This window comes from Perca flavescens, chromosome 8 (genome assembly GCF_004354835.1).
Source record: "Perca flavescens isolate YP-PL-M2 chromosome 8, PFLA_1.0, whole genome shotgun sequence".
Classification (NCBI taxonomy): domain Eukaryota; kingdom Metazoa; phylum Chordata; class Actinopteri; order Perciformes; family Percidae; genus Perca; species Perca flavescens.
The window spans coordinates 19526917-19548629 of NC_041338.1; the positions used below are offsets into that span (position 1 = coordinate 19526917).

The 21713-nt window shown below is 38.8% G+C and overlaps 2 protein-coding genes across 2 annotated transcripts; both read left to right on the forward strand.

The window, feature by feature from the left end:
• Positions 1-1433: 1433 nt before the first annotated feature.
• Positions 1434-9421, forward strand: hsp90b1 (heat shock protein 90, beta (grp94), member 1). Its single transcript, XM_028584352.1, has 18 exons — positions 1434-1606; positions 2155-2257; positions 2605-2746; positions 3188-3304; positions 3419-3750; positions 3908-4019; positions 4148-4279; positions 4590-4706; positions 4804-4941; positions 5035-5112; positions 5228-5293; positions 6343-6612; positions 6820-7065; positions 7207-7343; positions 7470-7548; positions 7902-8057; positions 8250-8354; positions 9145-9421. The coding sequence occupies exons 1-18, from the start codon at positions 1558-1560 to the stop codon at positions 9169-9171; spliced, it is 2406 nt and encodes an 801-aa protein (XP_028440153.1). The 5' UTR covers positions 1434-1557; the 3' UTR covers positions 9172-9421.
• A 4520-nt stretch (positions 9422-13941) lies between these two features.
• Positions 13942-21525, forward strand: prkar2b (protein kinase cAMP-dependent type II regulatory subunit beta). The gene is made up of 11 exons (XM_028585830.1): positions 13942-14457; positions 15474-15509; positions 16880-16932; positions 17073-17156; positions 17397-17503; positions 17892-18045; positions 19560-19661; positions 19752-19826; positions 19927-19995; positions 20091-20226; positions 20330-21525. The coding sequence occupies exons 1-11, from the start codon at positions 14187-14189 to the stop codon at positions 20482-20484; spliced, it is 1242 nt and encodes a 413-aa protein (XP_028441631.1). The 5' UTR covers positions 13942-14186; the 3' UTR covers positions 20485-21525.
• The last annotated feature ends 188 nt before the right edge of the window (positions 21526-21713 follow it).

Genomic DNA, 21713 nt, shown 5'->3' on the forward strand with positions numbered 1-21713 from the left:
ACTAAATCAAAATTATGAATACTTAGTCCTAATAATGAGATAATTAATCAAATGTTAGACTTTTTTAAAGCAAAATTATGACAGATGCTAGGACATCTATTAGTTTTTTTGGCACACTTATGAGATGCCTCGTTCTAATCTATTGTTATTTCTAGCATCTAATATATAAAAAAGATTTATATCTGACAGAAATTAAAAAGAATTATGAGATTCTAGCTCATAATCTAGGTTATTTAGAGAGGAATAGCTCTAATTATCTTAATATCACATAGGTTTGACTTTTAAAGTTCAAAGTGACCTAGTATCACTTTTGTTTTGATAAGTAAAAAATTTATAACAAACCGTTGACTATTTTATAAGTTTGACATAGACTTTATGACTTAATCTTGAAATTGGCTTCCATATTTAAGGGTTTGGGTTTCTTTTGGAAAAATATTATGCTTTGTTAAAACCATTTAGTGCATCAAAGTGCATAAAACCATAGATGTAAGCACTGGTTTCAATAGTGTTATCAAAGGGCCAATAACGCTCACACACACACACACACACACACACACACGCACGCACGCACGCACGCACGCACGCACACACACACACACACACACACACACACACACACACACACACACACACACACACACACACACACACACTGTACTGTAACTGTAACTATAACTGCTATTTAGCACCTCTAACCTTATCCTATACTCACACAACCGTGGTACACACCCATCAGACAAGACTTTTACGAGCAAGCAGCATAATCATGTGCATATTTGTATGATAATGTTACACACATATTCATCCAACCATTAGTGATTCCAGTATGACACAATCTCAGTTTTAACAAATTGTTCAGTGTGTATTTGTAAAAAAAAAACTTTAATAAAAACGGTTTGCCATCATCTCACTAAAAGCGACACCTTGTGGACAGAGATCAGTGGTGCAGATAATGTGTAGTCATCATTAGTGAGTGCTTCCATTGCTGCAGATATCTAAGTACAATTAATCCACACTTTGAATGGGAATGCATTCCAGAAAGTCTAAATACTATACCATATACATATACGTAAACGCATTATATAAATTTGGCTAATATAGACTGAAACAGACATAATACTACAGTCAGTGACAAATAATGTCAATGTCAATATAATAATCATTATCATACAGCTTCAGAGGCTGTGACATTGCATAAGAAAATCAAAGTTTAACTAACGTGTTGACAAAGATTTTTTTCCCCATAAGTAAATTTTAGGAAGTGATGTGCTGATTATTCATTCTTGGCCAATGGTGTCCAGCCACGATTTTCGGGTATTGACTTATGTTGACGAATCTGATTGGACAACATGTACAGGAGACTCGGCTGTGATTGGTCAAAGGTTGTGCGTGGTGCGCAGCCATTGGTCGGTTGTCACGGGTTTAGTAGAGTGGGCTCTTTAGGTGGAAGAGGTAGCTTGTCAGTCTCTCTTGTTAAGGCAGTGCTGCGTGCACTTAACTCCCAGCTTTTGTTTCAGGAGCTGCACATCGGCAGTCGAGCAATAACGTTAACTCAAAATGAAACGAGTCTGGGTGATAGGTCTTCTTTTCGCACTCTTTGCCTTTGGTGAGTAACGTTAACGGAAAGATTTTGATGTATCGTCTCACTTTTTATTACCCAACATTTTGGCTAACATTAGCCAGTAAGCTAGCGTTAACTTGCGTTTGTGCTTCTTTTTAGCTCATTCATTAATAATGTTAGTTTTCATATATTTATAGTTATATAGCTTAATGTTCTCTTTGTTAATGAGAGACAGCATGGCTGACTTGGGTTCAACACGTTTCTTGTAACAACGCTAGTATCCGTTATTGTTATCGCCTTTCCAGACGTTTCTAGTAGAAACACCATGTATGGTAACGTTTTTTGATGCTAGCTAACATCCACATTAAAGTCGTTGCTGTTGTATACATATAAATCCATATTCTGGCTAAGAAATAGCCAGCCTGTTTAACATTGCGCCTTACTTATTTGGTGATTTCTATAACGCCTTTGCAGAGCTTCATTCTAAATGAAATGTTCTGTGTGTGAAATGTACAGAATATTTCTCCAGATACACCTGCAGTAATTTGTAATTAATATTCTTTTCAAACCAACAACTTTTTGTCCCTTGGCAGCTGATGTAAAGGCAGAGGATGAACTTGACATCGATGGGGCAGTAGAAGAGGACTTAGGTAAAAGCAGAGATGGCTCCAGAACAGATGATGAGGTGGTGCAGAGGTAAGTGTCACTTCAAATCTTTTCAGAATATGCATGTTGAGTGAAATGTGGTTGTCCCTATGAGGAAAGGTCGACTACACCTAGAGTTAACAGTACAAGGTCAACATGATCAAGCTTGTGCACACAAATGCTCATAGCAACCCATGAATTGTAGTGGCTTCGGCAAGGCTTTGCAAAGTTTACTGCACATCCCTCATTAAGACAAGGGAATCTTGTGTGCCTTTTAACTAAAGATGCAGATCCCTAGAGGGGAGAACAGATTTGCATGTTGTTTGTTGGCAGCTATGATTTGTTGTTGTGCACCTCCCTGTTCTCACCTGTCTGTGTGTGCATCGGTCTGTCCCCAGAGAGGAGGAGGCTATCCAGCTGGATGGATTGAATGCAGCTCAGATCAAGGAAATCCGAGACAAGTCAGAAAAACATGTCTTTCAGGCTGAAGTCAGTCGTATGATGAAGCTGATTATCAACTCCCTCTACAAGAACAAGGAGGTAAGCAGGAACAAATGGCATCTTTATGTACAATCGCCAGACTTGCAAACTGATTTCGGTGGATTTCCTTGTATCAGAGAGGTGTTAATTCAATGATATCTTTATAATTGATGTCCTAGTTAGGGGTATATTGAATTGTGTTTCTATCTGTAATATTCTTTTCCCCCACATGTTTGGAAATGGGTTGGGCATATTATTAAAACCACCTCAATACATTAAAGTCCACCATTGCAAACTACCACCTCAATAATAAATATATAATATAATAATAACTGGGTAACTTAACGTCACACCAGTGGCTCTCTGTCATCTGATGTCACTCACTGTTTGAAATCTGGGGGAGGGGGTGACACGGTGTGTCTGCTGGTTGGAATCAGACTGAACAGGATTATTGTGTCAACCTTATGGTGGTATATCAAATGATTTTTGTATCCGTTTCAGATCTTCCTTAGGGAGCTGATTTCCAACGCCTCAGATGCTCTAGATAAGATCCGCTTGATGTCTCTGACCAATGAGGATGCAATGGCCTCCAATGAGGAGCTGACCATCAAAATAAAAGTATGCACAATAAGTATACTTACTGTATGTTGCAGTCCTTCTTGATAATGTTAGTGGTCCTTGCTCTGTCTGTAACTGTAACTTTTTTTTTTTGTGTTTTTTTTCTATTTCCAGTCTGATAAGGAGAAGAACATGCTCCACATCACTGACACTGGTATTGGAATGACCAAAGAGGAGCTGGTGAAGAACTTGGGCACCATTGCCAAGTCCGGCACTAGTGAGTTCCTCAACAAGATGACAGATGTACAGGCTGAGGAACAGTCAACCTCTGAGCTGATTGGCCAGTTTGGCGTGGGTTTCTACTCTGCTTTCCTTATTGCCGACAAAGTCATTGTGACATCCAAACACAACAATGACACCCAGCACATCTGGGAGTCGGACTCTAGCAGTTTCTCTGTTATTGAGGACCCCCGTGGGAACACACTGGGAAGGGGATCCACCATCACGTGGGTTTACATTTCGTTTTTAATTATCTTAAAATAACCTATAGCAATTTTAGCTACTTTTAACTTTATGATCAACTGCTGTTGGTTATATCACTCTTTACACCTCTCAATATATTGACTGTGAAATGCAATCCTCTCCATCTTTTCCTAACCTCAGACTTGTCCTGAAAGAGGAGGCATCAGATTATCTGGAGTTGGAGACCATCAAGAACCTCGTCAAGAAATACTCTCAGTTCATCAACTTCCCCATCTACGTTTGGGCCAGCAAGGTGATTACTTGAAACATTTACTCCCACACTCTGACACACTTGTTCCCAGCACAGTTATGTTATAAAACTGACAAAATGTGGAAGTAAACGAATGGCCCTTACATGATTTCTTCCTGTCAACATCCCAGACTGAGACAGTTGAGGAGCCCATCGAGGAAGATGCTGAGACAGCGGAGGAACCAGAGAAAGAGGCCGCTGAAGAGGAGGCTGAGGTAGAGGAAGAAGAGGAGGAGGACAAAGAGAAGCCTAAGACAAAGAAGGTAGGTTCATAAAGGGGTGGGCGATATTGGTATTGTGATATCTATTTATTTTTCTTAAGTTATGTATTAAACATTTCAAGCTTTGAAAGATGTTGACAAATGTATTTCTTACATCATTTGGACTTAGAACTATATCTTTTTTTTTTTTTTTTTTTTTATTATGATTTTTATATGGAGGCAGTAAAACATATTTGATTATGCTATAGCCTGAGCTGATGCTAATTCATTTGGTCATTTTAATACATAAATAATTTGCTCTAATTGTTTTACAAAGAAGGGTGATTTTTGAAAATGTCCTGTCTTGTTGTAGGTTGAGAAGACTGTGTGGGACTGGGAACTGATGAATGATATCAAGCCCATCTGGCAGAGACCAGCGAAGGAGGTTGAGGAGGATGAGTACAACGCTTTCTACAAGACATTCTCTAAGGTAGGCACCTAAACAGTAGCGCTTGTAGATTTTGTGTTTTCCTTGTGGGCTCAACGTGTTTAATTTGATTCATTTAAAATATGTTTTCTGCTACCAGGACAGTGAAGACCCTCTGGCCCACATCCATTTCACGGCTGAGGGTGAGGTTACCTTCAAGTCCATCCTGTTCGTGCCCACCGCAGCCCCCCGCGGCCTGTTTGATGAGTATGGCTCCAAGAAGAACGACTACATTAAGGTATTTTCCTCCAGCAGACTTCAGTAATTTTAAGGGATTGTGCTTATGGAATTCAGGAAAACCCTCAACTTGGTTTCTGTCTTTCTATCACAGCTGTTTGTGAGGAGAGTTTTCATCACAGATGACTTCAACGACATGATGCCCAAGTACCTGAACTTTGTCAAGGGAGTGGTGAGTGATTTTTTTTTTTTTTTAACTCTGCTTGAGACAATCATGTGCTAATATGAACTGTTAGGTGTTTTCCGTGATAGCATATGCACTGATTAATAGAGATTTATTTTGCTAGGTCGACTCTGATGACCTTCCTCTGAATGTGTCCAGAGAGACTCTGCAGCAACATAAACTGCTTAAGGTGAGTTTCCCATCTAACATTAATAAAACTCCATCTAAATACCAATTTCCCACAGAATAATGGTGTAATCGTGGTACAGGGGTATATTTGTCTTTTAAAAATACATTATCCTGGGGAGACCTCATGCTTACCCAGTAAGAGCGTGCTCCCCATGTAGGCTGAGGCCAGCTTTGTTTTATAACACAGAACCAAGCAAACGTGTCTAACTTTACACAGACGGCGAGGTGGCTTAAAGGCACAACAGCTTGAAAAGGCAGTTTGAAAGGGGCTTATTTCTAGAAGGTTTCTTATTTCACCACTTTAATTCTACTTAATTCTCCACCTTTTAGTTAGTACTCACAGACTACTTTAATCTGCTCACCTTGCTTTTCAACACACACACCTACACCTATGGTCTCTGCGGGGGAGTGAGTGTGTTTGCACGCTAGCAACTAAATGTATGTACAGCGCACTAGCCTCGACTATCTCCCTTTTTTAGAGCGGATCAGCATGGCGCAATCGCTTGGTGTAGCCAGTTTCATTGATTATAGTGATGGCATACGTGTACTGACTGGGCGTAACGTTAACTTGTAGCTATCCTTACTAGCTTAGATCCTACATGTTTACTAATACCTGATGGGTCTTTTGTCAATGTGTTAGAGAGAGATTGAGCAGGGCAAGTAGGAGCTGAGTGAATCAGTGTGCTGAACACGGCTCTTAGTTTGTTTTTGTTTTTTTTTAACCCATTTTTAAATGGTAAAAAAAAAAGTTGATACTGTGGTGTGCTGCCACAAATGGATCAATGTATGGGAAACTCTATATGATAATGTATGTGGTCTTTAAATGCTTTGTAAGTAGATGCAAAAAGACTATTGATATCAAGCAGGAAAGGAACCTTATTTGTATAGCAAATTATAAAAAGTCAGAAAGTGCTTTACTGGAAGAAGAAAGGGGAAGAGATGGCAAAGTAAAAAAATCAATAAAATAAAGAGGGTTAGGAATAAGGAATATCAAACTAAATCCAAGGGGAAAGTGACAAAAGATGTAAAGCTCATCTCCCCTCTGTTCAGGTTATCCGCAAGAAGCTGGTGCGCAAGACTTTGGACATGATCAAGAAGATTGCCGAGGAGCATTACAACGATAAGTTCTGGAAGGAGTTTGGAACCAACATCAAGCTGGGTGTCATTGAGGATCACTCCAACAGGACCCGTCTGGCCAAGCTGCTGCGCTTCCAGACCTCCAACAGCGAAACAACTGTGGCCAGCCTGGAGCAGTATGTGGAGCGCATGAAGGAGAAGCAGGACAAGATCTACTTCATGGCTGGTACCAGCAGGAAGGAGGTGAGTGGATGTATTTGTATACATGTATGTTGTTTGGTCAGATTAAAATGCTCAGTTATGTAAATCGCAGTGTAAACAAGGAATGTTGGAATTACACTTGCTCCAAATAAACCAAGCACTTCAAGTAAAATCAAATGTAATCACCTGGCTTTGATCATTTGTCCTAATATTTATTTTTTTTTTTTTTTTTTTTTTTTTCCTCTGCAGGCTGAGTCTTCTCCCTTTGTGGAGAGGCTGCTGAAGAAGGGCTATGAGGTGATCTACCTGACCGAGCCTGTGGATGAGTACTGCATCCAGGCACTGCCCGAGTTTGATGGAAAACGCTTCCAGAACGTTGCAAAAGAGGGTGTTAAATTTGACGAGAGTGACAAGACCAAGGAGAAGAGGGAGGCCCTGGAGAAGGAGTATGAACCTCTCACCACATGGCTGAAGGACAAGGCCCTGAAGGACAAGGTAGTGAATTATTTTTGTAATATTCATGACATAGAAAATAAACAACAGCCACAGACGTGATTAAACATGGCTGCAGCTGCTGAGTTATGTCTGTTATTCCATCGTCACGTGATTTTTAATATGATGCTGTCCTTCCCACAGATTGAGAAGGCCATCCTCTCTCAGAGGCTAACCAACTCACCCTGCGCTTTGGTTGCCAGCCAGTACGGCTGGTCAGGAAACATGGAGAGGATCATGAAGGCACAGGCTTACCAGACAGGAAAAGACATTTCCACAAAGTGAGTAATGACCCTGTGCTTTTCAGCAATGTTGATGCGTATTGTCACAGTTGTAAAATGCAACTGTATGACATGCTGTGGCCTGCCTGTTTACTGAGCTTACATGGTAATTCCTCTGTCCTTCAGCTATTACGCCAGCCAGAAGAAAACATTAGAAATCAACCCAAAACATCCTCTCATCAAGCAGATGCTTAACAGAGTCAACGTAAGTCTCTCCACTGTCACTTCTACTATCTTTGTACTATTTTAATGATTCCATATTGTGCAATTCTATAAAATAACTTAGTACTTGTATAAAGGGGCGCTGGACTTGCCTTTTGAAAGTTGTCTACCAAAAAGAAAAATGTTAGGTTATTCACATCAATATAGTACATCCACATAGTTTTTCATAGCTGCATGTCTAACATGGTAACACAGTTATTCTGTTTAGTGATATCATTTTCTATTTTGATGATCCAACCAATTAACTTGTGTAAATTAGTTTCAGTGCAGCATTTATTTTGACATAAAATTGACCAATCTGAGCAAATTGATCATTTTATTTTTTTATGTCCTCAGGAAGACAGTGAGGACCAGACTGCGTCAGATCTGGCTGTGGTTCTGTTTGAGACGGCCACGCTGCGCTCAGGCTACCAACTTGCAGACACAAAGGCTTATGGACAGAGGATAGAGCGCATGCTCCGACTCAGCATGAATGTACCCCTGGACGAACAGGCAAGTTGATGCCACCTGCCACATTCTATATTACTTTGGAAACACTTGTATAGCAAAGTTTTAGTCTTCTCTACCTCAACTTTTAGGCTTCTCTACCTGCTTCTGGTTGCCCAGTTGGGTCATTTTAAGTCAGCTCAGTGATGGATAAAGATTGTGGGGCTGTTGTGTTAAAACTGATGAACTATTCTACAGATTGAAGAAGAGCCAGAGGAGGAGCCAGAAGAGCCAGAGGAGGAGCCAGCAGAGGACGACTCTGAAGATAAAGAGGAAATTGTAGATGATGAAGATGAAGAAACGGTAAGAGGACTTAATATGCTGTGGCATCTTAAAGCAACACTTTATAACTTTAAGCTGCAGCTGTAGTTCCAATGAGACAACCTGTAGGGGGAACGTCCCCCTACAGGTTGTCTCATTGGAACTACAACTTGTGTCAGGTAGCGGGAGTTGTAGTTCCAATGAGACAACCTGTAGGGCTAAAAGTTACATAGTGTTGCTTTAAAGGTCCCATGACATGGTGCTTTTATATAGACCTTAGTGTTTCCCTAATACTGTATCTGAAGTCTCTTTCCCATAATTCAGCCTTGATGCAGAATACAGCCACTAGAGCCAGTCCCACAATGAGCTTTCCTTAGTGTGTGCCATTTCTGTGTCTGTAGCTACTGAGGAGGAGAGAGGGAGGGCAAGGTGTGGGGGTGTGGCCTTGACCAACTTTGCTCGTTTGAAAGCCATGATGGGTGGGCCAAATTCTCTGGGTGGGCAGAGCAGAGAAAGGGGAGGTAATCTTGCTCCTTATGACCTCCATAAGGAGCAAGATTCCAGATTGGCCCATCTGAGCTTCATTTTCTCAAAGGCAGAGCAGGATACCCAGGGCTCGGTTTACACCTATCACCATTTCTAGCCACTGGGGGACCATAGGCAGGCTGGGGGAACGCATATTAATGTAAAAAAATAACTTTTCATACCTTTTTTTTTTTTTTTTTTTTTTTTTTTTTTTTTTTTTTTAAGGATGTGAAGTAAAGAAATTGGGAGTATTTTGTTCTTATGGCTGTTTCTTCATAACTAAACATTTAATTTTGTTTTCTTACAGACAAAATCGGACAAAGATGAACTGTGAAGCACTGAATAGAAGAGCATGTAACAATGGAGCTGGAAATGGGTTTGAGTCTTGTTCCAGCGCCACTGTGGTCGACATTATCCTGGGTGGGATCCCTAGGTTGGGTTTTTTAAAGGCGATCATTGTTGGTTTGTTTTTGTTTTTTTTATTACATTCCTCATGACTGTAAATTTGTTAATATTTAACTGACCTGTTTATGGAAAGAAACGATCCTGTCTCTTGATCGAATAAATGTTTCCCGGAAAAAGGACGTCGTGTTTGATTAAAAATGCACAAGCAACTGAAAGTAAAGTGCTTTTGACTTAGAAGCATAAATGAGATGTTTATGTAAGTTAAAAGGGGGAAAAGCAACATTGTTTTGTTGATGAAGGTGACCGATTATTGTGGTGTGTGAATAACAACTGACAGACATTTCAGGAGAAAAGGCTTTTAGCCAGCTGAAATTTGCACTTCTGTAAGTGCATGGCAGATTCTTTGGCGGGTACAAAGAGCAGGCTGTCCATCAGCATTTTGAGTTGGCACACTTGAATATGCCAAGGGAAACCAATAAAATATCAACAAGATAAAAACAATTTCTTGCACAACCTAAAACATTTTTTACATGGATCATCTAGGGTGGAAATCTTGAATCGACTTGGAGGTTTTCTTAAAACTAAACATAATAATGGGGAACAATCTTCACTGCAGTTTATTTCATCCACTGTATATGACCTAAACAACACATTTACACACACAACAAAATGGACAACACATTTACTGTACTGTGTATGTGGTACTGTATATATTACCCAAACTTTTTAAAAAGGTGGCATTTGTCATCATTCCATTTTGTTTTGCTGTGAAATGTTTTCTTGTTTCTCAGCATTGCTATTTTGCATTATGTATTCCACTATTTTAAGGTAGAATACATAACATCTTTGATTAAAACTTGTAATCAACTGGGCACGGCTGATCACCTTTGGTTTCTTTACAGCACCTCCAAATCGAGAGGTCCTACCGGTAAGGCTTCACATGAGTTGAGGGTGCCTGTGCTGTAGGTCTTCGTTGAACAGTTTTACTAAGCTTATTGCAGTTCAATGATGGTCTTTCTCTCATTATAGAAAGTAAACCAAATCAATTGAGAGGCAGTTTATTCAGGTAGGAGTCACTCAACTGCTGACAGAATTGTTGGGCGCTATACTTTCACTGTTAATAGTTTGTCAGTCACCTAAAGGGTGTATAAATACAAGTCCAAGTTTGAATCAAGTTGTTGGAAGGATGGTCCACTCACCGCCTAGGAGCAGAAATGTGGTCGAATCAGGGAGCACGTATGTTTCAGCAGGGCTCTAACCAATACAGAGACCAGGTGTGAGGGAAAGGATGAGACTTATCAGCGTCTGTGTAGTTTGGTTACGACTCTGAAATCTGATAAGAGCAAATCATATGGGCCTATCTCAACAGCTGCGTGTTGTGGAAACTCGAAAGACATTAATGAACCCAAGCCGGGCCCAGTTTTATTATGGTTTACAAAGCATCTTTACTACAATAAAGCACAATAAGAAGCTATTGTTATCAATAAAAAATTTACTTTTGCACAATTTAAAAATGAGTGACATGGCATCTCCAGATACACTTAATTGTGCTTGTAATTACAGTCAATTGTAGCATCCTAAACTTTATAATTTTAACTTTTTAAAATTATTTCATGTTTCAATTTTAATGCAATGCCACTATACAATGAGATACCTTGGCATCTCCTGAATATTTACAATGTTGACCACTTTCCCCTGCAAGGATCTCATTGCTTGTTTCACCCATAGCTCCCTCGTGTGCTCAAAGCATCTCTTATGGAACGTGTGTGTTCCTTCCAGCACACTGTGATTGGGCTGATGTAAAGAGAAAATATGATGTACTGTGTTTAACATTGCATTACAAGATCGGCCCAGTAGATGGCACAGTCTCTCACATCTTGAAAATATGAATGGCACCATAGGGTGTGTTTATAAGAAAGAAGACAAAACATTTGCATGCAACTACACTCTGCCAGTTTATTAGGTACACCTTGCTGAAAGTAATGCAGTCTAATACAACAGTCCTGCAATAAATTCTTCATGAAGGTTAGAAATGATATACTGACAATTTCAACTCATTTATATCAATGAGGATAGGCTAAATAACAAAAACACCTCTCTGTATAATGCAATGAAATTCAACGGTACCACAAACAAACGCAGCCTCCAAAATAACCATGCAGTTGAATCTACACCTCTCTAAAACAGTTTCAACAACCTGAACATTGTAACCTACATGACAGGAGGATTTATTGCAGGACTATTGTATGCGACTGCTTTAGTACAGTGTTTACTGTAGTTCATCATATTTCACTTTTAGGTACCGGAGTTAACAGATATGCTAAAGTTAGTTACACAATTGTTACTAAAAGGCAGGATTTCTATATAAATCACACACAAAAAATAAAAAGCTAAGAAGAAATGCACTAAACAGGCTAAAGGTGTCTGGTGAAGAAGCATCCCCTTCATTGTCTTTCCCATAATAAGTATCAGGAGCTGCATTTTCTTGGCTTTATAGCAGATATTAACTGTTGAGAAAGTAAGGAAACACTCCGCATGATGTGTTAGATGTGTGGGGATTACCCAGTCAGCACATCTCCTTTGGATGTGTAAAATATTGGCAGAGCTATCCCACATTTTCAAATGAATGAGTTCCCACACCCTGTCTTTTAGAGTTTATATACCCAAAGCTGAAACATAGATTAACTGAGTCATACTGCTACCAAAAATGAGGCTATTGGAAATGGTAGATACTGTGTCCATTTGTTTTACATGAGTCACATCTGTTTTATACCTCTCAGTAGTTCTCATACTCATACATCATTTTGGTTGGTGAGAATATGTGGATCCATTAACATAGAGTAAAATAGCTTTTAAAGCTTCTGTTGTAGTTCAATTTGAATTGTAGCTTGACCCTACACTGTTTGTCTTTAGCTGCAGATGGCAGCATGTATTGTTCAGAAGAATTGAATTGTTTAGTCTTTGTGGAAAGTGTTTTAGAGAGGTATTGACTCAACTTTATTGTCACATAGTAAGCTGTATGTAGCTTGTATTGTGTTATACTGCTGGTGGCTTTACAATTGTGTTCACCTCTTAGACATCAAGGTAGGTGGGTCTGTTGAGAAGCATAAATAATCTTCAGGATCTATGGTTCAGAGAGCAGTGCTGATGCACAGTGCTTGTTTTCTACTAAAAACTGTCTCTGATGTCTTCTTACTACAGTATAGGTATAGGGGTTTGCACACGTCCATGTAAAAGGTCTTGAATGCTAAGCAGCTGCAGCAATGTTGCATTATGGGTCACTCCACGGACGTGCTCCCATATGTTCGCCTGAGTGAGAAAATGTTGTGCTTTCTTAATAAAGAGCGACAGATATGGGCCACAGCAGGGGAGGGGTCCCATAGCTAAACCACAGACAACCATGGGAGATAATCGCTGTGCTCTTTTGGTACATTGTTTTTTCTTCCTCCACTGATTTCCTGTTGCTTACCTGTAGAATTATTCCTTGATCTCTCTTTGCCCTGTGCTTTCTACCATGAAAGTCCAGTGCAGCATGATAATCCCTACAATGTGGCACACACAAAGGAGGATTGTTGCACATTTGGCAATCTGTTATTCTATTTCTCCCTGATTAGCTGTATTATGTTTAAAGTTTAGAGTTGACTAACGTGAGTAATTACATTTGGTGCTTTTTCCAGCGTTTTGGGCTCTTTTATATGCTTTTGACACTTTTAAAAAGGTTTTTGTCACTTCTTTCGTTTTATTTTTAAATGAATGGCCAATAAACCTAATTTAAATGACATTATACCTAATTTTTGAGTTAAAAAAACAGGAATTATTTTGAATAATAGTTAAGATCAAAGGATGTTGAGTGATCACAGACTGGTTTATGTCAAAGTTTAGTCACAATACTGTTTTTAAACAATTTAAAGATGTTTATAAAATTGAATAAAACACCCAAAATTCAATAAAAGTAATCATTAAGTTTACGTGCAAAGATCAGGTATATCCATGCATCCATGTTATTTTTGGGCATTTTGGTCACTCATATTTCTGATATAAAAACTCTGAAAACGGGTCAAATTTGACCCGAAGACAACACAAGGGTTAAATGTTCTCCCTCTGGAACAAGAATTAGGCCTTAAACTGCTGGTACCATAAAAGTGACAGTCCCTCTGTAATGAGCATTTGTCTTACAGCTCTTAATTAGTTTATAAATACAATTAATGATTGGAATTAAGCTGGATAATGAATGCAAGACTTTTTTACTGTTATTCCTGTACATAGCAGAGGTTTAATTTTTTTACCTGCTGATCCGATTGTAGGCTACAGTAAATTAATGATTATTTAGGCCTAGGCCTATAGCAAATATATGTCTTTATACCCCCCCCAAATGGCCTATTTATGTTTCTATGATAACACATTTTTTATATTTAGTAAGGCTATTATTGCTTGCTTGTATATGCCCTTTTTTCATTCGACTATGAATTATGTATTATTTATTAAGTGAGACATTATATAGTAGTGAAAATAAACACATTTGTTGGCCATAAAAAAAGAAATTTAAAACTTACTACTAGACAACATATATCTCATCTCTCTCGGTGAAAGTCGATCTCTCGCTGATACGAGGTTTCCCAAGATTTGTATTTTGCGACTGACTGCAGTTTCTGCGCTGTTGCTGCTGCTGCTCATACGCAATCCCTGGATAGGTGGTTGCCATGGATTCCTGGGTCACATGCGTGGGTTTCCTGTAGCCAGAAGCAGCAGAAGATGCTTGGACGAGAAATCCAGAGCCATTTTCATTAAAGGAAAAGAAAGGATTCGCTGTGGATGGCTTGCTGACTGGGTGGCCTGACTACACCCGTTTGCTGATTTTGGCTTGTTTCATCTTATCGGTTTGATTAGGCCTTTTTAAATTCGCAGCAAACCGGTTTTGTCCACATTCATAGACTGATAATAGGAATGAGTATAGAAATTCCTGAAGGACTGACGGAGCTGTTACAGAGCTTTACCGTGGAAGTTTTGAGGAATCAGCCCAGGGATTTGCTCGAGTTTGCATTACAGTACTTCACCCAGCTGAAGGAAAGCGAGACCAAAGAGGCCTCATTTGGCAATGACCAAAATTCTGCCCCAAGACTGGGAAAAGCGGTCAATTTCATTGACGAAGCCATGCAGATCGATTCGGAAAACGGAGAGGAGGAGGAGGACGACGACGATGACGAGGAATTCATAGGTAATATATTCAATGCATGTCAGGAGGGTGTGTGACAGTGGATGTCCTTAATTTATTTAGAGCAATGAGCATGTATCGCTGTGTGCACGGCTTCTGTTCAGTGGGAGAGAATAATAAGACACATTCAGCGCAGTGATGCTCCAGCGCTCGCCACCTTGCATCCACCACGGGTCTGTCATTTGCCATATATGGTCACGGAGGCTGAATGACGGTTAATGAACATGTCTTGGGCAGGAACTGTGTGTTTCTAGACAGACCCTGCACCTCTAGGTCATTTCAATATTTTCAGTTTCAGTTGCAGGCCTGATGGCCCCTGGTGTATCAACAATATGACAAAGCAGATAAAGGTGCAAAATTAACCCTCTGCTTTGATGCAAGCAATGCAAAATATGACTTTTACCACCCTAGATTAATTTGTGCTTCATCATTTGGTCATTTTCAACAGTGGCTGGTTCAGTATTGCAATAAGGTGCAGCAAAGTAGCATAGCAACCCAGAGCTCTGACACAGCATCCCAATGAGTGGTAGGGTCTGCAAGGTTGGCTGCAATGGTTACATAAGTACAAGTAAAGTATATTTAGTCATTAAACTAACTATTGTAGTATATTTGGATCAGGATTGTGGCCCATCACCTCCAGTACCTTGTCATAATGATATTCCAATTACAACATTGGCTGACAGGCTATAAATGGATGAGACCTCCTATCTAATGGCTATTTCATACTGAGACTATTGTGTTGGAGCTTGGCAATTTATGCTGTGTTTTACATTTGAATATTTTTCTTATTCAAATTAGATTCAGACACACTTCAAAGCAGCTGTCCTTATTCAGGTTTTACCCAAATGAATATGGATCCTTAGTAAGCACAGGGCTGGATGTATTCCACTACACATGTTCTACTAATGTAGAAACACAGTGCATTAACCTTACCTTTTTTAGTAATGATTCACTTACTGTGACATAGATAACTTTATAATGAAATCCAACATGTTAATTTATATACTATGCTTTTGCAGCCCCGGTAATGAACAGATTCATCAGAAGAGTATCAGGTAAGTTGTCATTTGCTGGCTGTTTAAAGCCTGTTCTGTCGAGAGGAAAACTCTGGACATTGTCAGTGCTGGAAACATATTCAACTTTTTTGACACATGAATACTGAGACTACGTCAGATTTGCTTCAGTAATACGAGTGATTTAGGACAATTCTTTTAATCTGTCTTTTCTCACTGTCTTTAGCTTATATACTAGAGTTGATTTATTAGAGTTTGTGAAACCACTTTGTCTCAAGTCTGGTTAATAATGTCAGTGAGTGACGTGGATAGGGAGATGAGGACAAGTACTACTACTAATAATAATCTCTTGCTCCTCATAATAGTAACATTCTGGCTTCTCAAAAATTGCTGTACTAGGACTGATATATCTGCATGTTTGACAGTCTGAATGGAAAGTATGAGCAAGGAAATGTATTTAGTAACACTTGAGGCCTTTTTATTACCTTTTATCACTTCAGATGGAAAAATTAACATCCTCTACATAGTAAACTAAACATTAAACCAAAGTAAGAGTACTTGTATATATTTAATAAAATACTGATAAAGGGGTATATATATATATATATACACATATAAAACACCTTTGCAAGGGTTTAAGCTAGAGCTGGGCAATATATCGATATTATATCGATATTGTGATTTTGGATATCGCAATATTGTAATATCCTTGTAACATAAGTGTTGTCTCTTACTGGCTTTAAAGGCTGCATTACAGTGAAGTGATGTCATTTCCTCAACTTACCAGACTGTTCTAGCTGTTCTATTATTTGCCTTTACCCACTTAGTCATTATATCCACATTACTGATGATTATTTATCAAAAATCTCATTGTGTAAATATTTTGTGAAAGCACCAATAGTCAACAATACAATATCGTTGCGGTATCAATATCAAGGTATTTGGTCAAAAATATCGTGATTTTTGATTTTCTCCATATCGCCCAGCCCTAGTTTAAGCATTATGTTTCTGCAAAATCAGAGTGAAGTTTCCCACATTTATGAATTGAAATATAAAGTATTTTTCAATGTGTGTCCTGTAAGAAGCTTTATTCAAATAAAAGTGTGTTATTACTACAGTATCTTGCCATTGAAACACAGGAAGGAAATGCAGTGCGAGTGCCACCACCATCACCCCATCCCCCAAAGCCCCACACTTAAGACAAGAAAAGTTGTGTTTATTGAAAGATTTATTGCATGAGACTGCAGAATAACCCCTTGGATTTGACTTTTGCTGTTGGGTCACTTGAATAAGAAGCTTTATTCTTAAGCATTTGAGTTCAAATGTTGTTTCCAAAGATTCTGTCAGAAATTGGAATTATTTTATGAATTTGCTTTCTGGTAATGAGTGTCCGCTTGATCTCTGTCATACAGTGTGTGCTGAAGCGTTCAATCCTGATGAAGATGACGAGGATAAAGAGCCAAGGGTAAACTGTGTTTCTTACCACAAAGAATTTGAATTTGATCTGAATCAACAACTGAGTCAACATTATAAAGTCTTCTGTGTGTACTTTAATGCTTTGGCAAGCATAGAGTCATGTCACAAGACCTGTGCTTCAATTTGCAGGTCACCCATCCAAAAACCGATGAGCAGAGACAGAGACTACAGCAAGCATGTTGGGACATTCTTCTGTTTAAGAATTTGGATCCGGTGAGTGGATTATACCATAAGCACTCTGGAGTCCTCTGGTTTGTGCTCTGCCATCTCTTAAATTACACAAAGGAGAACATGGCCTGAGGCCAACAGCTTTTTGCTGCAGCTTAGTGCACTATGTATGATTTGTAAAGATGGTTATTTTGAAGTAGCTAAAACAGCTCGCTGAGTGGATTCTGCATGATTGTTTCAACGCGTGAAATTCATATATTTGACTAATATTTCACACAATCGCAGGAAGAGATGTCTCAGGTGCTGGATGCCATGTTTGAGAAGTTCTGCACTGAAGGGGAGCACATCATTGATCAAGATGATGATGGGGACAACTTTTATGTTATTGAAAGGTGATCTTTCATGTGGCTTTCACAACATGGCTTGCTCATTATTTTTGAATCAGATTGTTGATTGTTATATATAACTTTAAAAATGAATATATTTGTGAAATAATCTGTAAAATCAATGTTCAGAAACAGAAAACAGAAACAGAAAGCAGTTTATTGCCACAGTACTGGAACTACATAGAATTTGCCTTGGTTATTGGGTGCATACATACATACAAACAAACAAACATATGAAAGATTAATAAGAATTCACAATAAATACAGAAACAGAGACAATATATATATATATATATATATCCTGCTGACTTAAGATTTCAGGACACATCAATATGGCTGACATGTGTTTATATTTTTTTCTGATTGTCTATTTTTCGTTTGTATTTTTATTCAGTGGGACGTTTAACATTTTCGTGAAGGTTGATGGCACAGACAAGCTGGTAGGCTGCTACGACAATCAAGGCAGCTTTGGAGAACTGGCATTGATGTACCACACCCCCAGGGCAGCCACAATAATCGCCACCTCGCCTGGAGCCCTTTGGTGCCTAGTGAGTAAACCAGGATTCCTAATGCAAGAACACAGTTGGCTCCGTGCACAGGTTTTTATAACATGCTGTGCTGTCAGTTGTCACGATTTACAGTAAATATCCAGGTTGTCTATGGTAGTGTTGGCAACTGGCACAATGCAGTAGGTGGGATCATGTTGTCTGACTGAGATAACATACTGTATACAACCCACTGAATGCAACAAAAAGTGAGAAAGTACTGAGTACTAGCACCTTAGATGAACATATGTAAATGAGTACTCAAGATGTTATAAATGTTGTAATTGTTACATTATATATGTTATACATATCAAAATGTGAAAAATGGGGCTGTCAACACCATCATGGAGAAGACACAAGTCAAGGTGAAAACATTTGTATTACCCGCATTGCTAATTCTTTTAAATTGTTATTTTAAATTTCAGCATTTTGGTTAAACAACATCCAAAAACTTTGTGAATATTCAGTTGCTACTCGATCTGTGAAGCAGCTTGTTTATTAATGAATCAGTGAGGGTCGTGTCCTTAAACTGTGGGTAACAGCTTTGTTATGTCATCTGTGTGCGAACCTGGCAGGTTGCATCTGTATCCCCTGTTGACCCCTGTTGTAGTGCGTGTTTGAGTCTGTGAACAAGCAGCCAGTCCTGTTCGACCGACGATCCCCAGAGGTCGAGGAGGGACAGTGCTGCTGAAGGGCCTCTAAGCAAACAGTAGTTTAGGAGCTTTAATTAGTCTGATTTAAGTCTGGCATTCAAATTGTATACAGTTACCTTTGTGGCATCTTGGTTGGATATTAAAGCTCCAGTACGCTAAGTCCTCAGGCCTAGCGCTCTACTGACCACATCACCACAAGGTTAAAGCCGTGTTTGCTCATTTGGTAGGGAATTCTTTGTTCCCAGCTAGAAGGAATCATAGTCAACTGCCTATGTTTCCTACAGTACACTATGTAACCACTGCATGTTGTCATCTAACATATTGCTGGGCATTATTTGATTCTAAAATATATATCATTCTACTGTATATTGTCCTGATCATTATATGCTACTGCTTGAGTTATCCTGAGTGGTGTAATGGTTTGCAGGAGATGCAGCGACCCCTACTGCCAAATGTTGTTTCATATGAGTTATTGTCAGGTGAAAGGGTGCCAGAACGGTCTCGAGCTGTGGGGAAAATGTAAATGAGTATTACCACCCAGCCATCCTGACTTATTTAAAGGTGCAGGGAAAGTAAGCACAACAAATAAAAATGATGGTGATGCCAGACTTTCTGTGCATCCTGGATTATTTCTCCATTATGTGTATTATGAGTCATCACAAACATTGTAACATTTTACAGCAAGAGAAAAGAGAGGGGCTTTTGATACTCCAAAAATACTCCAAAAAGATGTTTTTGATATATTGTACATATACATTACATACATATAACAATACAGTTTATGATAACAACACAGGGAGGCAAGATAACACTGTGTCTCACATGCACCTGAATGTTTTCCTTTTCTTTGAATCTGTGTTTCAGGATCGTCTGACATTCAGGAGGATTATAGTGAAGAACAATGCCAAGAAAAGGAGGCTATATGAGGCGTTCATTGAAACGTTACCACTGCTTACATCATTAGAGGTTAAGATTAGCTTTGTCCTCCAGTGTGAAGAGAATGCAGTATGCATTTACAGTAAAACCATTGTCAACCAAATATCCTTTCATCCACAGCTCTCCGAGAGAATGAAGGTAGTGGATGTAATATCCACCAAGGTGTATAGTGATTCACAGCAGATTATTGCTCAGGTGATGAATCTCTTTGTTCTTGGATTGATCATTTCCTTTTCTTATGCAATGGAGAATTTATAAACACTGAGTCGCTTATTTTTTGGGCTTTGTATTGAAGGGTGATTTAGCAGATCGCTTCTACATTGTTGAGTCTGGCCAAGTTAGAATCACCATGAAAAGAAGCAGGGTATGTTTGCCCAGTCTACCATTCATTTTTAAGTGTCAAAGAAAACTTTGTTTGCGTGTCCTGGTATGTTAAAGTGTGCATTTCTTTCTTGCCAGACGAAAAAAGACCAGGAGGATGAGGAGGTGGATATCGCCACATGCTCTAGGGGCCAGTATTTTGGGGAGTTGGCGCTCGTCACAAACAAGCCCAGAGCTGCATCAGCCTATGCTATGGGAACCGTCAAATGCTTGGGTATATTTTGTGCAATTTTATGACGTTATTGCGTCCAGCATGTAGACTTCTCAGTATACCACTCATTACTATTCTCTTCTGTTCTTTTTTTTTTTTAAATCAGCCATGGACATCAAAGCTTTCGAGAGATTGCTGGGCCCGTGCATGGACATCATGAAGAGAAACATTGCTAACTATGAGGAGCAGCTGGTCACCCTGTTTGGAAGTAGCACTGATATTGAGCAACAAAGTGCATCAGACAGCTCCAATGGACCATGAATCGGTGGTTAGAATAAATAGAGGCTTGTATGGAGTTTTTTCCCCCCATAATCACTTAAATGGCTTTTCTTACAACAAATGTGAATATCCACTTCAATATTTGTGTGTCAGGTAAAAAACAGGCTACGTCAGAATCCCATATGAGACAGGGTTCATTTTAACAGTTTGCCACCGAGTGTTATGACGGAAGTAAAATAAGCCAAAGCAGAATTGCTCAACGCTTGTTTGAATTAGATTTCTCACGACTCTCACCCTAAAAATGTAAGCATATGTCAGACATTTTGTTAACCCTCACCTTTTCTCCACAGCATTATATTTACACCTACAGTATAATATTGTTTGTACATTTGTTAACATTGTTGGTCAAAATCAGATGCCAAAACTAATTTTTACTGGATAAGTATAAGCAAATATGTCACAATCTCTTGTCATTTTTGGCAAGAGCACTAACACTCGCAGCATGAGGAAAAGTGCCCCAACGTGAGAAAGGATTAAAAATGTGTAAAATAAGTTAATTTAATAACATATTTCACATTTTTATCACAACAGAATGTAGACTTGGCAGTACTTTAATACTTTTACAAAATGTATTTATGTTTATTATAAGATTTAATCCCTTGAATACATGTTCATAAACTGTATCATTGTTGGTAAGTGTGTATTTGTGGCTGTTAGCCTAATACTATGCTTTTGCAAAGAAAAACTTCAGAAAGATAGCTGATAGTTTTGTAAGAATATACAACACATTGCTGTACAATTTAAAACTGAGTATTTACTGTTATTATATATGCCCAGCTTTAATTTAACTAGTTGCCCCACTAGACTGTAGTCATTATAGGCAGTGTCTTGAAACAATTGATTTTCCTGTGTTTTAATGTAAAGTTTAAGTCATATTGTTTTTGTGTCAGTGAAACATACATTATGATTATAATATCCATTATTGCTGTCTACCTCTGCCAACAACTTATACTGTTTGGAAACACATTTTCAATGTTCCCTCTAAACAGAAATCTAAAGTGGGTCTTCTCTCTCTCTCTCTCTCTCTCTCTCTCTCTCTCTCTTCTCTCTTTTAAAAATTTGTTGAAGTCTTCTGTGTTTTGTCTGTGGTTTACTGCAGCTTAAACTGTTTAAAGCTGGTTTAACATTTAAACATTCTGAATTTATTTCCCCTCTTTGTGCAGGTAGTGCTGGTAATTTTTAAGGCAAACCCATAATACTGACTGAAAGTA

Excerpts from the sequence above, each read along its gene's own strand:
- hsp90b1 (XM_028584352.1), top strand. The coding sequence starts at position 1,558 with ATGAAACGAGTCTGGGTGATAGGTCTTCTTTTCGCACTCTTTGCCTTT. Across the intron at positions 2,747-3,187 it reads CCCTCTACAAGAACAAGGAG|ATCTTCCTTAGGGAGCTGAT; the intron begins GTAAGCAGGAAC and ends TATCCGTTTCAG. Across the intron at positions 4,280-4,589 it reads AGAAGCCTAAGACAAAGAAG|GTTGAGAAGACTGTGTGGGA; the intron begins GTAGGTTCATAA and ends GTCTTGTTGTAG.
- prkar2b (XM_028585830.1), top strand. The coding sequence starts at position 14,187 with ATGAGTATAGAAATTCCTGAAGGACTGACGGAGCTGTTACAGAGCTTT. Across the intron at positions 14,458-15,473 it reads CGATGACGAGGAATTCATAG|CCCCGGTAATGAACAGATTC; the intron begins GTAATATATTCA and ends ATGCTTTTGCAG. Across the intron at positions 19,996-20,090 it reads TCACCATGAAAAGAAGCAGG|ACGAAAAAAGACCAGGAGGA; the intron begins GTATGTTTGCCC and ends CTTTCTTGCCAG.